This window comes from Oncorhynchus nerka, linkage group LG28, assembly GCF_034236695.1.
Source record: "Oncorhynchus nerka isolate Pitt River linkage group LG28, Oner_Uvic_2.0, whole genome shotgun sequence".
NCBI classification, from domain to species: domain Eukaryota; kingdom Metazoa; phylum Chordata; class Actinopteri; order Salmoniformes; family Salmonidae; genus Oncorhynchus; species Oncorhynchus nerka.
The window spans coordinates 84,051,745-84,074,395 of record NC_088423.1 but is presented as its reverse complement, the minus strand read 5'-3'; the positions used below and the strand labels follow the sequence as shown (position 1 = coordinate 84,074,395).

At 44.0% G+C, this 22,651-nt stretch overlaps 1 protein-coding gene across 1 annotated transcript in view; it reads right to left on the bottom strand.

Annotated features, from left to right (window-relative positions):
* Positions 1-22,651, bottom strand: part of LOC115113775 (solute carrier family 12 member 4-like) — a 49,717-nt gene that overhangs the window by 13,675 nt on the left and 13,391 nt on the right. The window contains exons 2-14 of the mRNA XM_065013197.1: positions 22,314-22,408; positions 19,983-20,114; positions 19,236-19,382; positions 18,693-18,747; positions 18,363-18,493; positions 17,698-17,939; positions 17,141-17,355; positions 14,188-14,352; positions 13,919-14,017; positions 13,645-13,702; positions 13,264-13,438; positions 10,135-10,253; positions 4,367-4,465 (exon numbers count right to left, since the gene is read on the bottom strand). Coding sequence (XP_064869269.1) covers positions 4,367-4,465; positions 10,135-10,253; positions 13,264-13,438; positions 13,645-13,702; positions 13,919-14,017; positions 14,188-14,352; positions 17,141-17,355; positions 17,698-17,939; positions 18,363-18,493; positions 18,693-18,747; positions 19,236-19,382; positions 19,983-20,114; positions 22,314-22,408 — 1,732 coding nt within the window. The remainder of the gene's footprint in view (positions 1-4,366; positions 4,466-10,134; positions 10,254-13,263; positions 13,439-13,644; positions 13,703-13,918; positions 14,018-14,187; positions 14,353-17,140; positions 17,356-17,697; positions 17,940-18,362; positions 18,494-18,692; positions 18,748-19,235; positions 19,383-19,982; positions 20,115-22,313; positions 22,409-22,651) is intronic.

The window sequence follows — 22,651 nt, the reverse complement described above, 5'->3', positions numbered from 1 at the left end:
TGAGTCCTGAGCCAAAATGACCAACACAGGCCTGGAGGAGTGCAGAAGAGGGTGAGATGAGTCCTGAGCCAAAGGGACCAACGCAGGCCTGGAGTAGTGGCCCAGAAGTAGATGGTCATTGGAGAAGGAGAACCCTGCTGGGCCTCATAACTAAGAGGACTGATGGAATGGCCACTACCAAGTGTTCTGATGAGTATGACTGTCTAAAGGGTCTGGGAAATAAAGCCTCAGTGTTCTGATGAGTATGACTGTCTAAAGGCTCTGGGAAATAAAGCCTCAGTGTTCTGATGAGTATGACTGTCTAAAGGGTCTGGGAAATAAAGCCTCAGTGTTCTGATGAGTATGACTGTCTAAAGGGTCTGGGAAATAAAGCCTCAGTGTTCTGATGAGTATGACTGTCTAAAGGGTCTGGGAAATAAAGCCTCAGTGTTCTGATGAGTATGACTGTCTAAAGGGTCTGGACTGTCTTAAAAATGGTCTGGGAAATAAAGCCTCAGTGTTCTGATGAGTATGACTGTCTAAAGGGTCTGGGAAATAAAGCCTCAGTGTTCTGATGAGTATGACTGTAAAGGGTCTGGGAAATAAAGCCTCAGTGCTCTGATGAGTATGACTGTCTAAAGGGTCTGGGAAATAAAGCCTCAGTGTTCTGATGAGTATGACTGTCTAAAGGGTCTGGGAAATAAAGCCTCAGTGTTCTGATGAGTATGACTGTCTAAAGGGTCTGGGAAATAAAGCCTCAGTGTTCTGATGAGTATGACTGTCTAAAGGGTCTGGGAAATAAAGCCTCAGTGTTCTGAGTGCTCTGAGTATGACTGTCTAAAGGGTCTGGGAAATAAAGCCTCAGTGTTCTGATGAGTATGACTGTCATAAAGCCTCAGTGTTCTGATGAGTATGACTGTCATAACGTTCTGGGAAATAAAGCCTCAGTGTTCTGATGAGTATGACTGTCTAAATGGTCTGGGAAATAAAGCCTCAGTGTTCTGATGAGTATGACTGTCTAAAGGGTCTGGGAAATAAAGCCTCAGTGTTCTGATGATTATGACTGTCATAACGTTCTGGGAAATAAAGCCTCATACAAAGACTGTCACATTTCCTATGCGTTTAAAACAGCTTCCAATGCAAAATATCATGCCACATTAAATCAAAGGCTTCGTTAAGAGTGAATTTAAATGAAACAGCCACAATAGGGATGCACCTCAGGGAAACAACATCTTTAATACAGCAATACCCACAGGGAAAAGTAGACCAATTTGGCCCAAACATTATGGTAAAAATACAAGGGAAAGAAATTCCTATGTTGGTGGATACGGGTGCTAGTACCTCCACTTTTGGTAAAGGTACGGGACTTGACTTACCCCTAACCAATCACTTTTGGTAAAGGTACGGGACTTGACTTACCCCTAACCAATCACTTTTGGTAAAGGTACTGGACTTGACATACCCCTAACCAATCACTTTTGGTAAAGGTACGGGACTTGACTTACCCCTAACCAATCACTTTTGGTAAAGGTACGGGACTTGCCTTACCCCTAACCAATCACTTTTGGCAAAGGTACGGGACTTGCCTTACCCCTAACCAATCACCTTTGGCAAAGGTACGGGACTTGACTTACCCCTAACCAATCACTTTTGGCAAAGGTACGGGACTTGACTTACCCCTAACCAATAAAACTATAAATGCTTATGGGATTTCCTCCACCCCGGTAATACATTCTGAAACAAAATCCATGCACTGTTCAATAGGACCAATGAATGTTGAACATGTTTTTCTGTATTCACCCACTCTACCATTAAACTTGCTAGGTAGAGACTTGTTAACTAAACTTAAGGCTACAATTTATTGTACTCCCGATGGAGTTTTTGTTGATATCCCAAATGATGAGATATTAAACCAATAGGTAAAACAGGAAAATTGAACCACTCCCCCAAGAGGAGTGGGAGTCTGACACTGCCTCCCAGTCTATTCTGTCTCAGGTACCAGAAACCTTATGGTCAGAACATTCCAGTGACAGTGGACTGATAGACAGTGCTAGCCCAGTTATAATAACTGTTGATCCTAGAAAGAAACTCTAGTCTCGAGAGCTATCTTAAAAAGGAAGCTCCCTCCAAAGTGTCTCTCCCCTTCTAAATTGGCTGATGTATTTTATAATTTCGGCACATTACATATTCCTCCCAAAATAATAGACATTTAATGAGTGTGAAGCAGAGAGTGAATATACAACAGAAATGGGTAATAAATATAGAGTAACATTGTTAGGGTAGACTAAATAGCAAACAATGCCTTCCAATAAGGAGAAAGTTATCATGTTTGTTTTGTTTGTTTTTAGACCTTGCAATAGGGGTAAAAGCAGAGCATTGTTTGAGAGTGATCTGTGTGTATTAGCAGTAGTGATTGAGAGTGTTTTTCCTATTGGGAAGAGTAGAGGGGTCCTAGTTGAAGGAAACCGATATGGAGACTAGCATAGGTAAATAAAGACAGTCATAAAGATAGTAAAATGGAAAGATTCATGGTACTCATGGTCTGTCAGTCGATGTCACATTTAATGAGTGTTGACAGTATGTGAATGGTAATATTAGTGTCTTTCAAATAGCACTCTAATAATGCAATATCTTAGTAATTTGAAGAAATAAATGTTTCAATACAAGGTCACATGACTGACAGGGGGATTGAGCATTGGGACTGATATTATATTAGAGGCTGCCATCTGGTGTTTAGGTTAAAGATAATCTTCCTGTGAACCAAAAGATAAGCCGGCAGTAACAGTGAGTGGTACTCACTAAACACAAACAGGCTGTAAGGAACACCGTGGGAAAATTTGGGGCAGAGGTATGAATAATTGAATAAGAAATGTTTTTTAAAATTTTACCCCCTTTTCTCCCCAATTTCGTGGTATCCAATTGTTAGTAGCTACTATCTTGTCTCATCGCTACAACTCCCATACGGTCTCGGGAGAGACAAAGGTTGAAAGCCATGCGTCCTCTGAAACACAACCCAACCAAGCCACACTGCTTCTTAACACAGCGCGCATCCAACCCGGGAAGCCAGCCGCACAAATGTGTCGGAGGAAACACTGTGCACCTGGTGACCTGGTTGGCGTGCACTGCGCCTGGCCCACCACAGGAGTCGCTTGTGCGCAATGAGACAAGGATATCCCTACTGGCCAAACCCTCCCTAACCCGGGCAGCGCTAGGCCAATTTTGTGTCACCCCGTGGATCTCCCGGTTGCTGCCGCCTGGGCTCGAACCCAGAGTCTCTGATGGCGCAGCTAGCACTGCAGTGCTATACCAGTTATTTAAATAAGAAGGTAATGTCATCTAAAACCAACTTTCTCCATTACGAGGAACACTGTTCGGAATTGGAGTAGATCCAAGTAAATGTTTAAGTACCGAATATTGAGCTGATAAGTCAGCAGCAACTTTTTGAAGGCCCTAGGGGATTTGTTAAACAACAGGTTTGATATTTTTACTAGTTGATGTCCCAGGGACAGTTAGTACAGAACAGGTCAATGCAACCAGATTGTGGTAAGAGCTATGGAAACAAAAACCTTTAGAGATTTACTTACCTCTGGGTCTACAGATCCCTTGTGTATTTTAGATTTTACAACCCAGAGTGAAGGCGTTTGAAAGGATAAAACGTGTCTGGTTTTATGTGTTGATTCCGCTTACTTTAATAGACGCATTTTGATAGAACCTCCTTTGATAGTTTAAGCCATAATCTAATGCTTACCTTAAAATGTAACAATAATTATCACAAAGTGATAAAAGGAGGGAATGTTAGGGGAAAATGTTGTTGTCTGAAGAGCTAGCATTGAATTGTTAACAGCATCTCCTCTCACTCTATCTTGGTTCGTGCAGGTGACTGTGACCTCCTCCTCAGACCAATTGGCAGAACGCCTAGAACATTGTTCTGGGAACCGAAAGGAGTATCTCAGTTTCAAGGTCCCAGCTTTGAGAGAAGAAGCCTTGTCAGTCACATGCAGGAACCGATGTCAATAATGAATAATGTAAATCATGCTTATATAACTTATTTGTATAGCACTATAAAAGGACTGAGAGGGAAATCCCGACAGGTGCTATACTTGTTCAGCTACTGAAGCTTATTACAGTGAAGTTCCTTCTTTCTAGGTTACCATCAGAACACCAGAGGTCAAAATGCCTCTATAGCTGGAGTCTGCATAAAGTCCTCCAGTCAGTCAACAGGATATTATGATAAGCTACCCAATATGTCACCTGAGAAAGCAAAGGTGATTATTCAAATGGATTGAAAGTGTACCCAACACCCACGCATATACAAATGAGTGTTACATCGCTCACATACAGTATGCACGCATACACAGCCACGCACATACACCTGTACTGTACTTACCAGTGGTAATATTTAAACCTAGGCCTCCAGTTTGGTGTCCGTAGTAAAGTCTGCACAGCACAGGCTAAGTTCACAAACAGATAGCACATCAAGAAGAACCTGTAGAAAAAAAATCACACACCACAAAATGTAATTCAGTCCAAACTGATTTAGTCATTTAAATATATTAATATATATATTCCAATATATTAATTTTGCAGTTATGTACTTGTTGCAGGATGTATAGGCCTGTAGTCTGCTAAAATACATCTCAACTGATGGCAAAACACAGAAGCACAAGAAACTGCACTAGGTCAGGGGTTCCCAAACTCTTTCACTCGGGCCCCCCTTCCAGCATTGAGGAACACCCTGCACGTGCGCAATGTCTATTTCTATGGGCACAAGCACTGTTCATGACACAAACTGTTCACACCCCTCTTGTTGGCATAGATAATATTTTTCAGGTTTAAAGCTTATTTCCTGCAGTTCTATACATTATGCCATGTCTAATGTGTATTCATGTGATATTTGTGTGACTCATTACTACAAAATCAAAAATTTTTCAAAATTTGTGTGAACATTACTACAAAATCTATGGGCTAAAAAACCTATACATTAGCTGAAATGGGCTTGTTGATCTGGACATTTCTGACACGTTATAAATAGCTGTCTAAGGTATTCAATGACTGACATGACAAGAGGAATACTGATGATGCACTACCCAATTTCAAAATTTTACCTTGTGCAGTCTACTATTATAACTTTACATTTACATTACATTTAAGTCATTTAGCAGACGCTCTTATCCAGAGCGACTTACAAATTGGTGCTTTCACCTTATGACATCCAGTGGAACAGCCACTTTACAATAGTGCATCTAAGTCTTTTAAGGGGGGTGAGAAGGATTACTTTATCCTATCCTAGGTATTCCTTAAAGAGGTGGGGTTTCAGGTGTCTCCGGAAGGTGGTGATTGACTCCGCTGTCCTGGCGTCGTGAGGGAGTTTGTTCCACCATTGGGGGGCCAGAGCAGCGAACAGTTTTGACTGGGCTGAGCGGGAACTGTACTTCCTCAGTGGTAGGGAGGCGAGCAGGCCAGAGGTGGATGAACGCAGTGCCCTTGTTAGGGTGTAGGGCCTGATCAGAGCCTGGAGGTACTGAGGTGCCGTTCCCCTCACAGCTCCGTAGGCAAGCACCATGGTCTTGTAGCGGATGCGAGCTTCAACTGGAAGCCAGTGGAGAGAGCGGAGGAGCGGGGTGATGTGAGAGAACTTGGGAAGGTTGAACACCAGACGGGCTGCGGCGTTCTGGATGAGTTGTAGGGGTTTAATGGCACAGGCAGGGAGCCCAGCCAACAGCGAGTTGCAGTAATCCAGACGGGAGATGACAAGTGCCTGGATTAGGACCTGCGCCGCTTCCTGTGTGAGGCAGGGTCGTACTCTGCGGATGTTGTAGAGCATGAACCTACAGGAACGGGCCACCGCCTTGATGTTAGTTGAGAACGACAGGGTGTTGTCCAGGATCACGCCAAGGTTCTTAGCGCTCTGGGAGGAGGACACGATGGAGTTGTCAACCGTGATGGCGAGATCATGGAACGGGCAGTCCTTCCCCGGGAGGAAGAGCAGCTCCGTCTTGCCGAGGTTCAGCTTGAGGTGGTGATCCGTCATCCACACTGATATGTCTGCCAGACATGCAGAGATGCGATTCGCCACCTGGTCATCAGAGGGGGGAAAGGAGAAGATTAATTGTGTGTCGTCTGCATAGCAATGATAGGAGAGACCATGTGAGGTTATGACCGAGCCAAGTGACTTGTTGTATAGCGAGAATAGGAGAGGGCCTAGAACAGAGCCCTGGGGGACACCAGTGGTGAGAGCGCGTGGTGAGGAGACAGATTCTCGCCACGCCACCTGGTAGGAGCGACCTGTCAGGTAGGACGCAATCCAAGCATGGGCCGCGCCGGAGATGCCCAACTCGGAGAGGGTGGAGAGGAGGATCTGATGGTTCACAGTATCGAAGGCAGCCGATAGGTCTAGAAGGATGAGAGCAGAGGAGAGAGAGTTAGCTTTAGCAGTGCGGAGCGCCTCCGTGATACAGAGAAGAGCAGTCTCAGTTGAATGACTAGTCTTGAAACCTGACTGATTTGGATCAAGAAGGTCATTCTGAGAGAGATAGCGGGAGAGCTGGCCAAGGACGGCACGTTCAAGAGTTTTGGAGAGAAAAGAAAGAAGGGATACTGGTCTGTAGTTGTTGACATCGGAGGGATCGAGTGTAGGTTTTTTCAGAAGGGGTGCAACTCTCGCTCTCTTGAAGACGGAAGGGACGTAGCCAGCGGTCAGGGATGAGTTGATGAGCGAGGTGAGGTAAGGGAGAAGGTCACCGGAAATGGTCTGGAGAAGAGAGGAGGGGATAGGGTCAAGCGGGCAGGTTGTTGGGCGGCCGGCCATCACAAGACGCGAGATTTCATCTGGAGAGAGAGGGGAGAAAGAGGTCAGAGCACAGGGTAGGGCAGTGTGAGCAGAACCAGCGGTGTCGTTTGACTTAGCAAACGAGGATCGGATGTCGTCGACCTTCTTTTCAAAATGGTTGACGAAGTCATCTGCAGAGAGGGAGGAGGGGGGGAGGATTCAGGAGGGAGGAGAAGGTTGCAAAGAGCTTCCTAGGGTTAGAGGCAGATGCTTGGAATTTAGAGTGGTAGAAAGTGGCTTTAGCAGCAGAGAGAGAAGAGGAAAATGTAGAGAGGAGGGAGTGAAAGGATGTCAGGTCCGCAGGGAGGCGAGTTTTCCTCCATTTCCGCTCGGCTGCCCGGAGCCCTGTTCTGTGAGCTCGCAATGAGTCGTCGAGCCACAGAGCGGGAGGGGAGGACCGAGCCGGCCTGGAGGATAGGGGACATAGAGAGTCAAAGGATGCAGAAAGGGAGGAGAGGAGGGTTGAGGAGGCAGAATCAGGAGATAGGTTGGAGAAGGTTTGAGCAGAGGGAAGAGATGATAGGATGGAAGAGGAGAGAGTAGCGGGGGAGAGAGAGCGAAGGTTGGGACGGCGCGATACCATCCGAGTAGGGGCAGTGTGGGAGGTGTTGGATGAGAGCGAGAGGGAAAAGGATACAAGGTAGTGGTCGGAGACTTGGAGGGGAGTTGCAATGAGGTTAGTGGAAGAACAGCATCTAGTAAAGATGAGGTCGAGCGTATTTCCTGCCTTGTGAGTAGGGGGAAGGTGAGAGGGTGAGGTCAAAAGAGGAGAGGAGTGGAAAGAAGGAGGCAGAGAGGAATGAGTCAAAGGTAGACGTGGGGAGGTTAAAGTCGCCCAGAACTGTGAGAGGTGAGCCGTCCTCAGGAAAGGAGCTTATCAAGGCATCAAGCTCATTGATGAACTCTCCGAGGGAACCTGGAGGGCGATAAATGATAAGGATGTTAAGCTTGAAAGGGCTGGTAACTGTGACAGCATGGAATTCAAAGGATGCGATAGACAGATGGGTAAGGGGAGAAAGAGAGAATGACCACTTGGGAGAGATGAGGATCCCGGTGCCACCACCCCGCTGACCAGAAGCTCTCTTACTTTCAACAGTAAGTTAAAAGCCGGACTGAGTTCCTTAATATATATAGTGGCAAAGAAGGGGGTCGAGTGATAAATGGCAGATATGTGAGAGCAGAACTAATAAAAGGGGCTCTGCCCGATCACTAAAATGACCACCCCAATCAGAACTACAGATCACAAAATGGTCTTCCCAGAAGCAAAAGGAAACCCTCAGAAGGTGGGGCCGACCCACAGATAAAGGGTCAAGACAAACCAGGAAGAGAGAGAGAGGGCTGGAAGGATCTGTGAACCATAGAGACAGAAACAATATATCGGCTGGATTTACCGTGTATGAGCTGAACTGTTTTGGACTTACCTGTTGGCGTTTGGACCTGGACCTACCGAGAACCCGATTTGTGTACCAAACCCTGCTTTCCTTGACCTTGCCTGCGGCCTGGGTGGACCAGGACGGAGAAACAAACACACAGTTTCTGTCCTTTTCGAAATAACTCTCATTCTGGGGTGATTTTGGTGACAGTTTCCCACTTAATTTGTGACAAACGCTCCTAACCTTGAAGAGGTTTGCCAAACGTGGTGGAGAATGCGGGCAGGGCTTCTGGCACCATGCCTGGCAGGGGACGCCGACCTGGACAACCCCCCCGAACACAGATGTTCGACAACTCACCAGGCACAGATATGGTTGCGACCGGAGACCCGTTAATCCGCCGAGATCGTAGAGACCATTGTACTCGACTAGTTTCAGCTAGGTCTACCCCAAGGGGTTCGACGATGGGATGGCCAGAACAAGGTACTTTCTGCCGACCATCTCGTGGGCCTGGTTGAACGGTATTGTACGGCAGGAACAGCTGAGCAGGCACAGGAGGAAAGATCGCACAGGAGGAAAGATCCCCATTCCCCAGGCCTGGGCAAACCAGCGGACAGGGTAAGACTATCCTAACATTTGGAGGGGGAAGAGAGCAGCGTGGGGCTGTGAGGAAAGAATCAGAATGGGGCCGGCTGGATTTACCGTGTATGAGCTGGACTATTTTGGACTTACCTGTTGGCGTTTGGACCTGGACCTACCGAGAAACCGATTCGTGTACCAAACCCTGCTTTCCTTGACCTTGCCTGCGGCCTGGGTGGACCAGGACGGAGAAACAAACACACAGGTTCTGTCCTTTTCGAAATAACTCTCATTCTGGGGTGATTTTGGTGAAAGTTTCACACTTAATTTGCGACAAACGCTCCTAACTTTGAAGAGGTTTGCCACAATATATATATTATGGCCACATATAAATATATATATACAAAATAACTGGACCCACAGTTTGTGAACCACTGCACTTGCACCAAGCCACTTGTGCTGATTGTGTACAGAGTACCTGGCTGGAATGAGGTGTTTCACTTGTGAAGTGGTTGTTAAAATGCAAGTGATTTGATTAAAGTATATTTTAGTAGACACTCTTATCCAGAGTGACTTACAGGAGCAATTAGGGTTAGGTGCCTTGCCCAGGGGCACATCAACAGATAATTTTCCTAGTCAGCTCAGGGATTTGAACCAGCAGCCTTTCAGTTACTGGCCCCTCTAGTCTACCTGCCGCCCAAACTACTCCTCGGAGGACCATAATGTTTTTTAAACATCTGTGAGGTGTTTATGGTTTATTAACAGTGTTTGAGAAGGGAAGTAGAGTCATTAAGAGTCTGTTTTCTCCCATGTAAACTTCATGACTTTGGCTGATGGGAGTAAGTTCAGCAATTATTATGATTCTTTAAAAAAAATTTTACCCCTTTTTCTCCACAATGTCTCATCGCTGCAACTCCCGTGCGGACTCGGGAGAGGCGAAGGTCGAGAGCCGTGCGCCCCCCGAAACACAACTCAACCGAGCCACACTGCTTCTTGACATGATGCCCACTTGACCTGGACTAATGTGTCGAAGGAAACACTGTACACCTGGCGACCGTGTCAGCGTGCACTGCGTCCGGCCCGCCACAGCAGTCGCTAGTGCGCAATGGGACAAGGACATCCCTGCCGGCCAAACTCTCCCCTAAACTGGACAATGCTGGGCCAATTGTGTGCCGCCCCATGGGTCTCCCAGTCACAGCCGGCTGCGACCTAGAATCTCTATTGGCCTTAGACTTCTGCGCCACTCGGGGGGCCCCGGGTTCAGCAAGTTCACCCAACAGACCATTATATGATTTGAAATAATCCCTATTTGCCTGCTTTTAAATAATCGTGTTTGATGTGTGTGTTTAGTCTGTTTCGTGTGTGTGTGTGACTCACATGGAGAGGATGGGGGCCACCATGTCCAGAGAGGCTATGAGGATGCCCAGCTCAGCAATGAGCCCTGTCAGTAACAGTGCCCAGGTTGGCTCCCCATTGGCCTTGCCATGACCAAACACCTGCACCAGAAAATAAAAAAAATATACACTTTAGACATACATTTTTTTTTTCCTGTGATGTTTTTAAATTTTTTATTTGTTTTGTTTCTGGTTGATTGTTGTATTGTAGCCAAGGGGACCGATCATTTATGGATTGAGTGGCCTTAAAGGCCCAGTGCAGTCAAAATTCTGATTTTCCTTGTGTTTCATATCAGATTGTACAACAGCTGATGAAACTAACACTGTAAAGGTGGTATGTGAAAACATTTGATCAGTGTTATTTCCTGATAGTTACTGATTGAAAATACAATCTACACAGGACCTCCTAATCAGCAGGTTTGCATGGGCGGGAGTTTCGGCTTGACTGGTGACATCACCAGGCAGCAAATTGGTTAAAGTTGTAATATGTAACCTTTTGGGCGACCTGACTGAATTCACATAGAAATGTGAGCTATAGATCCGTCATTCACATTGAAAGCAAATCTAACAAGTGGTAAATGTGTTCTATGTGCATTATTTCTATTCTTCCAGTTCTTAAGTTTTGTTTTTGCGTCTTCTACTTTCAGTTTTGTACACCAGCTTCAAAAAGCTGAAAATACAATATGTTTGGTTATGGAAAATATATTCCACAACGGTGGTACAATGATTCTCTACACTATACATCTGCTTGTTTAATCACATAAACTGAAATTAGGTGAACTATTTGAATTTTTGCAACCAGGAAATGGCGGAGCGATTTCTGCATCGTGCAACTTTAATAGACCAATAACAAATAGAGTTCCAACCTCTCTGTCAATAACAGCTAGTTTTCAGTTTCCCCCTCCCCACTTGGACCACTCCCAGACAGTCCTGGCTAAATTCTTGCTTGAGAAAAATGTTTTTGCTAAAAAAATCAATTTTTGTTGCTTTTAATGGAAAAATATTATTGTAAGGTACTTAATTGTTACCGAGAAATAATTTGTTATTGATTGAAAAACTGGTGCATTGGGCCTCTAAGTACTGGTCCTAGGCCAGTTTAATTTAATCATTTTTTTACCAGAATTTTCATGGTCGCTTAAGCTGATCCTAGAACAGGGTTACATAATGTCCTTTTATATAGCTAATCCTCTTCTACCAACAATACTTTACATGTGGGAATGCAAATTAACTCATATGTTCAGCTTCATTCAAATGAGTAAGGAAAGACAACCATAACTCTATTCTCTTGTTCACTGTAGTTTTTAGTTGTGTATCATAATGTAAATAATAGTAGGGCCACTGTGAGCATACATGGGCATAGAGCCGAGCAATAAACTTCAGTTAGTGCTAAATACGGCTGCTAGAATCCTGACTAGAACCAACAAATTTGATCATATTACTCCAGTGCTAGCCTCCCTACACTGGCTTCCTGTCAAAGCAAGGGCTGATTTCAAGGTTTTACTGCTAACCTACAAAGCATTACATGGGCTTGCTCCTACCTATCTCTCTGATTTGGTCCTGCCGTACATACCTACATGTACGCTACGGTCACAAGACGCAGGCCTCCTAATTGTCCCTAGAATTTCTAAGCAAACAGCTGGAGGCAGGGCTTTCTCCTATAGAGCTCCATTTTTATGGAACGGTCTGCCTACCCATGTCAGAGATGCAAACTCGGTCTCAACCTTTAAGTCCTTACTAAAGACTCATCTCTTCAGTGGGTCATATGATTGAGTGTAGTCTGGCCCAGGAGTGGGAAGGTGAACGGAAAGGCTCTGCAGCAACGAACCGCACTTGCTGTCTCTGCCTGGCCGGTTCCCCTCTTTCCACTGGGATTCTCTGCCTCTAACCCTATTACAGGGGCTGAGTCACTGGCTTACTGGGGCTCTCTCATACCGTCCCTGGAGGGGGTGCGTCACCTGAGTGGGTTGATTCACTGATGTGGTCATCCTGTCTGGGTTGACGCCCCCCCCTGGTTTGTGTCGTGGCGGAGATCTTTGTGGGCTTTACTCAGCCTTGTCTCAGGATGGTAAGTTGGTGGTTGAAGATATCCCTCTAGTGGTGTGGGGGCTGTGCTTTGGCAAAGTGGGTGGGGTTATATCCTTCCTGTTTGGCCCTGTCCGGGGGTGTCCTCGGATGGGGCCACAGTGTCTCCTGACCCCTCCTGTTTCAGCCTCCAGTATTTATGCTGCAGTAGTTTATGTGTCGGGGGGCTAGGGTCAGTTTGTTATATCTGGAGTACTGTCCTATTCGGTGTCCTGTGTGAATTTAAGTGTGCTCTCTCTAATTCTCTCTTTCTCTCTTTCTCTCTCTCGGAGGGCCTGAGCCCTAGGACCATGCCTCAGGACTACCTGACATGATGACTCCTTGCTGTCCCCAGTCCACTTGGCCGTGCTGCTGCTCCAGTTTCAACTGTTCTGCCTTATTATTATTCGACCATGCTGGTCATTTATGAACATTTGAACATCTTGGCCATGTTCTGTTATAATCTCCACCCGGCACAGCCAGAAGAGGACTGGCCACCCCTCATAGCCTGGTTCCTCTCTAGGTTTCTTCCAAGGTTTTGGCCTTTCTAGGGAGTTTTTCCTAGCCACCGTGCTTCTACACCTGCATTGCTTGCTGTTTGGGGTTTTAGGCTGGGTTTCTGTACAGCACTTTGAGATATCAGCTGATGTACGAAGGGCTTTATAAATACATTTGATTTGATTTGATTTGTATTAAGCAATGTGTACAAACAGTGGTGGCAGCTAGAGAAACCTTGAATTATGGCTGTTTTTCAGGCCACTAGATGCTTTGCATTGTATAGAAATTACACTGTGTGTATGTACAATACAGCTCCACCCACAACGCCATAAGGAAAGGCACTGATAGCCAGTGTATGATTGATTTTTTAAAACATTTGAGCAGACACTCTTATCCAGAGCAACTTACAGGAGCAATTAAGTAAGTGTCTTGCTCAAGAGCACATGGGCATATTATTTTACCTAGTCGGCTCTAGGATTTGAACCAGCAACCTTTCAGTCACTGACCCGATGCTCTTAACCGCTAGGCTACCTGCCAAGGTGGCTGGTCCTACCCTGAGGAAGGGGATGATGTTGTCCTTGGCGATGGCCTGTAGGAGACGAGGGGCGCCAGTCAGGGACTGAAGTCCCGCCCCCACGGTGGAGAAGAAGGAGCCAATCACGATGACCCAGGGGGAGGGCCAGGACAGAGTCCCCACAACCAGGTTCTTACTGACTGCATCCCCAAACCTACAGGACAGGAGAGGACATGGACCTGTTAGCGGAGCCATTATCAATACCAACAAACACAGCATCTGAAGTGCTTTGCCATACCAACAAATATAATTACAAGCTTGTACTGTATGTTGTTGAGAAGCAGACAGGCTATTGTCTGGACCTGAATATATCTTGTGATGTCAAAGATGTGGCCTAATGCTACAGACAAGTTCACTTACTTGTCCCTTAGAACCGCTCCTTCAATACAGGCCCCAAACAGAACCACAGAGCTGAAATCTGACGACAGGATGTTAAGGAACACACAGAAACGCATGCAGTATGGAAGACAGATGCATCTAGACATTGAACAACTTGTGGAGAACACTGCCTATTGATATGGATGAGGAAGCTCTTGCAAGTAGGCATTTCCTGTACCGTTTACACCTGCTGTATCCTGTGCACGTGACAAATACATGTTGATTTGATTTGACTATTGACTCCATGAAAGGATACAGACAAGGGTAGTAGTGGTTATAGCCAAGATGGTTCCAATAGGGATGGACTTCTGAGCATCTTTCAGATCTCCTGATCTGTTGGAGCCTGCCATGATACCTACAGTACAGGGTCATGAAGGACACTGACAACTCAGTTACTGACAACTCTCAGAATGTTGACCAATCAGTGAACAAAAATGTCTCTGGGTTGCCAGCTGGTTTATTGGTCTGGTGTTGCCAGTTCATGGTCTGGGTTGCCAGTTATGGATCTGGGTTGCCAGGTCTTACCTGTGGCGGAGGGAAAGAAGATTCCCACCAGGAGGGTGAAGGAGGTAGCGATGTCAGCTGATACATACAGGCTGACGCTCTCCACAGCCCCGTGGACGTCTACTGAGGGCAGACCTGCCTTCTCCAAGATCTGACCCTTCTCCATGTAGTCTCCCCACATGTTATCTAAAACATACATCAGGAACCAAGTTTATAGAAATGCTAGCATCCTATCCACAAAGTAAGCAACGTAATTGCATCCACCTAATGGCAAGGCAACACCCACCAAAGCTCTACAACATCACAAATTATTGTTATAATAACAGAAAATGTTTTACAAAGTATATCAATTCACTTTTTAGATAGACTTTGTACAACATGTTTGTAGTGATTTAGCTATGTTTTACTGTAATTACATGTCATCACTATTGTAAAATGGCGTAGCAGTCTGGCGTCTTTTGTCTTCGTCTTGTCGTGTCCCAGGTATATATCTTTTTTTCTTCGCGTATTTTTTAAATATTTTTCTTAAGTCCAACTTCAACATACTCTCCTGCAACCCATCTCACCCAATGTGGTATGGATCTGCCATTTTCTTTACTTCAGAACCGGAACCCCAACAGAAGCTAGCTAGCTAACTAGCTACTAGCTAGTAGTCAGTTAGCCACTGCTAGCGGTCACCAGCTAACCTTTAGCCCGGACAACTCCTGCCAGTCTGCACAACGCGATTCAACCCAGAGTGTATCAGACTTCTTATTCTCCATATCCCCGGATTCCTACTGCAAGCTCTGAACCTGTTCACCTGGATCATCGCAGCTAGCTAGCTGTTCTGAAGCAAGCACCAATTAGCCTGGAGATGGCCTATGTTAGGCCCATCTCCCGGCTAGCTGAAGAGGTCCATCAGCCACTCCTTTGGCTACAATACCTATTTTGCCAATTGGCCTGGACCCCTTTTAATTGCCGATACGGAGCCCTGCCGATCCACAACTGAACTACCATCGTAATTCCCCGAGGGAGTTTTTCAACTGGCTCCCCCGTCGCGACGTCCCCTGTATGCCCATCTGCTAGCCTGCTAGCCGCGGCCCGCTAGCTGTCTAGAGCACACCGGACTGTTAGCTGAAGAAGTCCATCAGCCAATTTTTTTTGTTGGCTACTATACCTATTTTGCCAATTGGCCTGGACCCTTCTACTACACGGAGCCCTGCTGAACCATCACGACTGATCTGCCGACGTAACCGTACGAAGGGGCTACAACTGACTTCTTCCGTCGCAACATCCCTCTAAGGCCCTTCTGCTAGCCCCGGCCCGCTAGCTGTCTGAATCGCCGTATCTCCAGCCCGCCCAGCTACTCACTGACCCAATGATCACGCGGCTATGCATGCCTCTCCCTAATGTCAATATGCCTTGGCCATTGCTGTTTTGGTTAGTAATTATTGACATATTTCATTGTAGCCTCTAGCCCTGTTCAATACGCCTTAACTAACCCTTTAGTTCCACCTCCCACACATGCAGTGACCTCACCTGATTTAAATGATGTTTCTAGAGACAATATCTCTCTCATCGTCACTCAATGCATAGGTTTACCTCCAATGTATTCACATCCTACCATACCTTTGTCTGTACATTATGCCTTGAATCTATTCTACCGTGCCCAGAAACCTTCTTCTTTTACTCCCTGTTCCGAACATACTAGACGACCAGTTCTTATAGCCTTTAGCTGTACCATTATCCTACTCCTCCTCTGTTCCTCTGGTGATGTAGAGGTTAACCCAGGCCCTGCAGTGCCCAGCTCCACTCCCATTCCCCAGGCGCTCTCATTTGTTGACTTCTGTAACTGTAAAAGCCTTGGTTTCATGCATGTTAACATTAGAAGCCTCCTCCCTAAGTTTTTGTTTTATTCACTGCTTTAGCACACTCTGCCAACCCGGATGTCCTAGCCGTGTCTGAATCCTGGCTTAGGAAGGCCACAAAAAACCTGAAATTTCCATCCCTAACTATAACATTTTCCGACAAGATAGAACTGCCAAAGGGGGCGGAGTTAGCCTGCAGAGTTCTGTCCTACTATCCAGGTCTGTGCCCAAACAATTTGAGCTTCTACTTTTAGAAATCCACCTTTCCAGAAACAAGTCTCTCACCGTTGCCTCTTGCTATAGAGCACCTTCTGGCCCCAGCTGTGTCCTGGACACCATATGTGAATTGATATCTCACTGGTCACCCCCTAAGCCAATTCCTCCTTTGGCCGCCTTTCCTTCCAGTTCTCTGCTGCCAATGACTGGAACGAACTGCAAAAATCACTGAAGCTGGAGACCCATATATCCCTCACTAACTTTAAGCACCAGCTGTCAGAGCAGCTCACAGATCACTGCACCTGTACATAGCTCATCTGTAAATAGCCGATCCAACTACCTCATCCCCCATACTGTTATTTATTTTCATCCATTGCACCCCAGTATCTCTACTTGCACACTCATATTCTGCACATCTATCACTCCAGTGTTTAATTGCTATATTGTAATTATTTTGCCACTATGGCCTATTTATTGCCTTACCTCCCCTATCCTACCTCATTTGCACACACTGTATATAGACCTTTTCTATTGTATTATTGACTGCATGTTTGTTTATTCCATGTGTAGCCCTGTGTTGTTGTTTGTGTCGCACTGCTTTACTTTATCTTGGTCAGGTCGCAGTTGTAAATGAGAACTTGTTCTCAACTAGCCTACCTGGTTAAGTAAATGTGTAAGAAAAATGTGTGGCTCTGCTGCCCCCTAGCTGGCTGGCCCCCATTGGCTATAGTAATAGGGTGAAGTTGCCCCCAGACGCAAATCGTGGGTCAGTTATACATTTCCCTCCACTAATGGTTAAGGTTAGGACTGTGGGAGGGTGAAGCTGATCTTGGATCTGTATCCTAGACCCAGGAGTGTGATAATAGCCATATCATTACAACTATGGTCCATCCTCTGACTTTGGTCTTTACCTCTGATGATGCCGCTGGCCAGTCCTGGTATTCCCTGTATCTCTGTAACGTTGTTCTGGTTGAAGTAGTCGTCACATTGAGGACTACTCATGTTGCCAGAGCTACAGAAGTTCCTCCACAGCTGACTAGGTACAGTCACATTGCCCTCTAGAACCGTCTTACTACACACGTCAAACTGATCTCTCACCAGTGTCCTGTTACCCAACATACAGATCCTGGAGAAAGAGGAATATTATTGGTTCTGATTATCAACAGAGTGATGGTAACATGTCATGATAATGTGTGTTTTCACTCTACTTTAGATCAGATATTAGCTATATTATAGCTACACTGAAAAACATTTACAGTATGCGTACAGTAGCTAGATCTTTAGGACAAAGTTCAACAATGGAAATAGACTGTTATCTCCATTGACCATTCCAGCCAGTGGAACAGCAAGTGTTTTGGCTTCCGTCAGGGACAAACTGATCCTTAACACATCCTAATCCACATCAATTATACCATTATTCCCATTTCCTGTTTAGACAAAGAAGTTAAAAAAATCCCCAGTGCCTTACGAAAAGTCGGGCGGTTGGAAAACAGACTTAATGGCCCCGGCGTAGATAGAGACGATAGAGATGATGACACAGGCCAGGAAGAGAGAGGCCAGCTTGTTGACATATTTCACCCCCACAAAGACCACCACGGCCATGAGGCTGAGACAGATGGTGCCGTACACCCTCATGTTGTTGAGGATGGCACTGTCGCCCCCATGGTGGTCGCTGGCGTGGAAGATGGCCGCCTGGGGAACCAGGTATTTCTGGGAGAGGACAATGACAACAGAGTTTCTGTGAAATGACTTAAATGTAATGTAATGCATTCATAATGCACTTATAATAGCTCCTTCTACAATTCACTATACAGTAAGAGCAGAACAGAAGTCTTTCACTTTAAATGTATTTTGAGTACTCCGAATATACGAATTTCAGTCATATACTACAGTCTACAACAGCAACATTATGTGGATCAAATGTATGTTCAGCTAATGTTGTTGGATCCCATTTTTACATGTAAGTTACTCCATCTCAATATGATTGAGTACATTGACCTATTTTACTGCGGTATATTGGCTGCATCCCAAATTGCACCCTATTCCCTACATATTGCACAATTATAGGTCCTGATCAAAAGTAGTGCACTAAATAAGGAATAGGGTGCCATTTGGGAGCAGATGATAACTCACCAGGAAGATCTCTATAGCTCCCAGTATGTACATGGCAGCAGCGAAGGTTGTTCCCAGGTAGAAACAGATTCCTACAGCCCCCCCAAACTCAGCACCCAGGGAACGAGAGATCATGAAGTACGCCCCTCCGGCTACAACAGTGAGCAGAACAGAGTTAACATGGATGAAACTGGTCAGAATAGACTGACGGTGTGATCATTTGTTAGTCATGTCATAAAAATGATATTATCCTGTTATTGTCATGTTTATGTAACTGTTACAACTAAAGTGTTTTAAGTGTAAAATGTAAGTTTGGATTCTCAGTCTTCAAAGCTTGTACTGTACCCTCACCTGGGACAACACCATTTGTAGCTATGGCACTCATGGATATGGCAGTGAGCATTGTCTGTCAAACAGGAGAGAATATGAACACCATCAAATAAGGCCAGTCTGTCTTTATGAGAGAGTTCTGGATGTTTTATGTTGTGCCCATCAACCAATACACTCTGCTCTTTATCCACATAATAAACACACTTAGCAACTTGTCATTGGACAACTGAACATAATTCATCAATCATATTGGAAAGGTTGAGACATAAACCAGAAATATATTACATGTCCTTTGGAGTAAACAGCAGGGTGTGTAAACTGATTGAAATGCTGTGGGTCCTATTCAGCCTGGTAATGTTAACTAGCTGGTGACCCAGTTTTAACAGGGGGTTTGGCAAGTGGACAAGAACAGCGTGTCAATGGTCTTCTAACATTGCCAGACAATGTGTGTGTGTGTGTGTGTGAGTGTGCCTGTGTGTGCATTCACAATGTGTGTGTGTGTGTGTGTGTGTGTGTGTGTGTGTGTGTGTGTGTGTGTGTGTGTGTGTGTGTGTGTGTACTAACACATGAGCAGCACATGAGGACGATGAGGAATGACTGGACGATGCCGGCTGTGCCCACGATCCACGTTAGACGAAGGAACAGGATGACACCAAAGATGTTCTGTAGACAGGGCAGGTAGACTCCCATCAGGGTACCCATGTTGGGGGACTGCAGAGAGAGAGAGATGAAGTGAGACAAAGAGAGTGAGAGAGAACAAACAGAACATAGAGAGAGAGATGGATTACAATAATGAAAGGGACAAAGAAAGAGAAATTAAGAAAGAGAACGGAGAGAGCGAGGGAGAGGAAAAATTCATAAGAATTCTAATTTATATCATTACAGTCTTAATCTAATATCAATCAGGAAGAGAAAAGGAACCAAACATAAATAGTGACACGAAGGCAGGAAACAGATGTGAGTGATTTGGTTGTTAAGATAACTATGATAGTACTGCTGTAGTTTTCCATATTTGTGTGAGTAGTGTGTTTCAGTGTCTATGTTTTTGTGTGCGTTTCTGAATATGGTATGTAGCACAGATAGACCCACAGGAAATAGCTAATTGATCAGAATGATTGGGTAAAATATTGATCAACTCTCACCAGGGGGCCTACAGGGCAGAGCCTGTAACAAACAGGCACCAACTCAACCCAAAGCACACGCATGCAAGCTCAGATCCAAACATGTGCAGAGACAGGGGGGTAGAGAGAGAGAGACTAAAGCCTGTTTGAATCTCAAAAGAAGAGAGAGGTCGTTTTGGTGACTTCTGACCTTTGGGGCCTTCCTGAGTGACATCTCTGTGTTCTCGGCCTCCTCGTGCTCCCTGGCCCCCTGGGTAATGTTGGTGTAGTTGACCAGCCGGCTGAGGAGGGACGACACCTTGGGACGGATGTCCAACTCCTCCTGCAGGACAGGAACAGCAGAACAGGGAATAGTTAGAGGTGGATGGGTACCCTATGTGTCTTTGGGGTGTAATAGCCTACAGTAAAAGGGTGTTATAGTGCAGTGTAAGGAATTGAATTTGTATAGGTTGAAGGAGGAGTGGTGGTCTATGGAGTGATCTAGGCAGTTGAGATGAGCAAATACTGATGGTTAAAGGTAATATGTTGTGTATTAGTATCAGTGTATTAGTATCAGTGTATTAGTGTCAATATGTTGTGTATTAGTATCAGTGTATTAGTATCAATATGTTGTGTATTAGTATCAGTGTATTAGTGTCAATATGTTGTGTATTAGTATCAGTGTATTAGTATTAATATGTTGTGTATTAGTATCAGTGTATTAGTATCAATATGTTGTGTATTAGTATCAGTGTATTAGTATCAATATGTTGTGTATTAGTATCAGTGTATTAGTATTAATATGTTGTGTATTAATTAGTATCAGTGTATTAGTATCAGTGTATTAGTGTCAATATGTTGTGTATTAGTATCAGTGTATTAGTATCAATATGTTGTGTATTAGTATCAGTGTATTAGTATCAGTGTATTAGTATCAATATGTTGTGTATTAGTATCAGTGTATTCGTATCAATATGTTGTGTATTAGTATCAGTGTATTAGTATCAATATGTTGTGTATTAGTATCAGTGTCCCTGAGAGCCACTCTTAAAATAACTGTCCAGTGAAAATATCACTTTATTCTGTTAACTCACACCCATATAATGTTATTGACTCATCTGTTAATTAACTCACACCCATATAATGTTATTGACTCATCTGTTAACTCACACCCAAATAATGTTATTGACTTATCTGTTAACTCACACCCATATAATGTTATTGAATCTGTTAACTCACCAATATCACTTTATTCTGTTAACTCACACCCATATAATGTTATTGACTCATCTGTTAATTAACTCACACCCATATAATGTTATTGACTCATCTGTTAACTCACACCCAAATAATGTTATTGACTTATCTGTTAACTCACACCCATATAATGTTATTGACTCATCTGTTAATTAACTCACACCCATATAATGTTATTGACTCATCTGTTAACTCACACCCAAATAATGTTATTGACTTATCTGTTAACTCACACCCATATAATGTTATTGACTTATCTGTTAACTCACACCCAAATAATGTTATTGACTTATCTGTTAACTCACACCCAAATAATGTTATTGACTTATCTGTTAACTCACACCCATATAATGTTATTGACTTATCTGTTAACTCACACCCATATAATGTTATTGACTCATCTGTTAATTAACTCACACCCATATAATGTTATTGACTCATCTGTTAACTCACACCCAAATAATGTTATTGACTTATCTGTTAACTCACACCCATATAATGTTATTGACTCATCTGTTAATTAACTCACACCCATATAATGTTATTGACTCATCTGTTAACTCACACCCAAATAATGTTATTGACTTATCTGTTAACTCACACCCAAATAATGTTATTGACTTATCTGTTAACTCACACCCATATAATGTTATTGACTTATCTGTTAACTCACACCCAAATAATGTTATTGACTTATCTGTTAACTCACACCCATATAATGTTATTGACTCATCTGTTAACTCACACCCAAATAATGTTATTGACTTATCTGTTAACTCACACCCATATAATGTTATTGACTCATCTGTTAACTCACACCCATATAATGTTATTGACTTATCTGTTAACTCACACCCAAATAATGTTATTGACTTATCTGTTAACTCACACCCATATAATGTTATTGACTTATCTGTTAACTCACACCCATATAATGTTATTGACTTATCTGTTAACTCACACCCAAATAATGTTATTGACTCATCTGTTAACTCACACCCAAATAATGTTATTGACTTGTCTGTTAACTCACACCCAAATAATGTTATTGACTCATCTGTTAACTCACACCCAAATAATGTTATTGACTCGTCTGATGCTCAAATCTGTGGCCAAATCTTAATTTGGAGAACAAACACCCACCACCATTCAAACCCAAAAAAGCAGTTAACATATTTAATTACATGTTTTTTGGAAGGAAAACTATTTCACTCAAATTGTAATGAATTATAGGTCATATTTCCTAGAAATCTGGAAACACTGGACTGTTACTTTAAAGACAGACCTCAAACAAGGCCAGGTTCCTGTCATAGAAATCAGTCTTCCTGTCAGCATCTGCACTGCTGAGGAAAGGACTATCCTCCTTGTGATTTCCATGGCCTGAAAAAAGAGATAGAAGAAGAGAAATAAAACATTTATAAAGTAGACAAGGATAACATTTTCAACCAGTACCTTGGTAAGATAAACAGGGGTCATTATAAAGTATGAAATGTGATAATGAGAGTCAGTTTGTGATCAGTTCCCATTCATGCATGCTGGTGCTCTATTGTAAAACAGCAGTCTGTTTGTTTTCATCTCAACCAACACGTTGCAATATAAAAACACAAAAAATGACATTTGAGA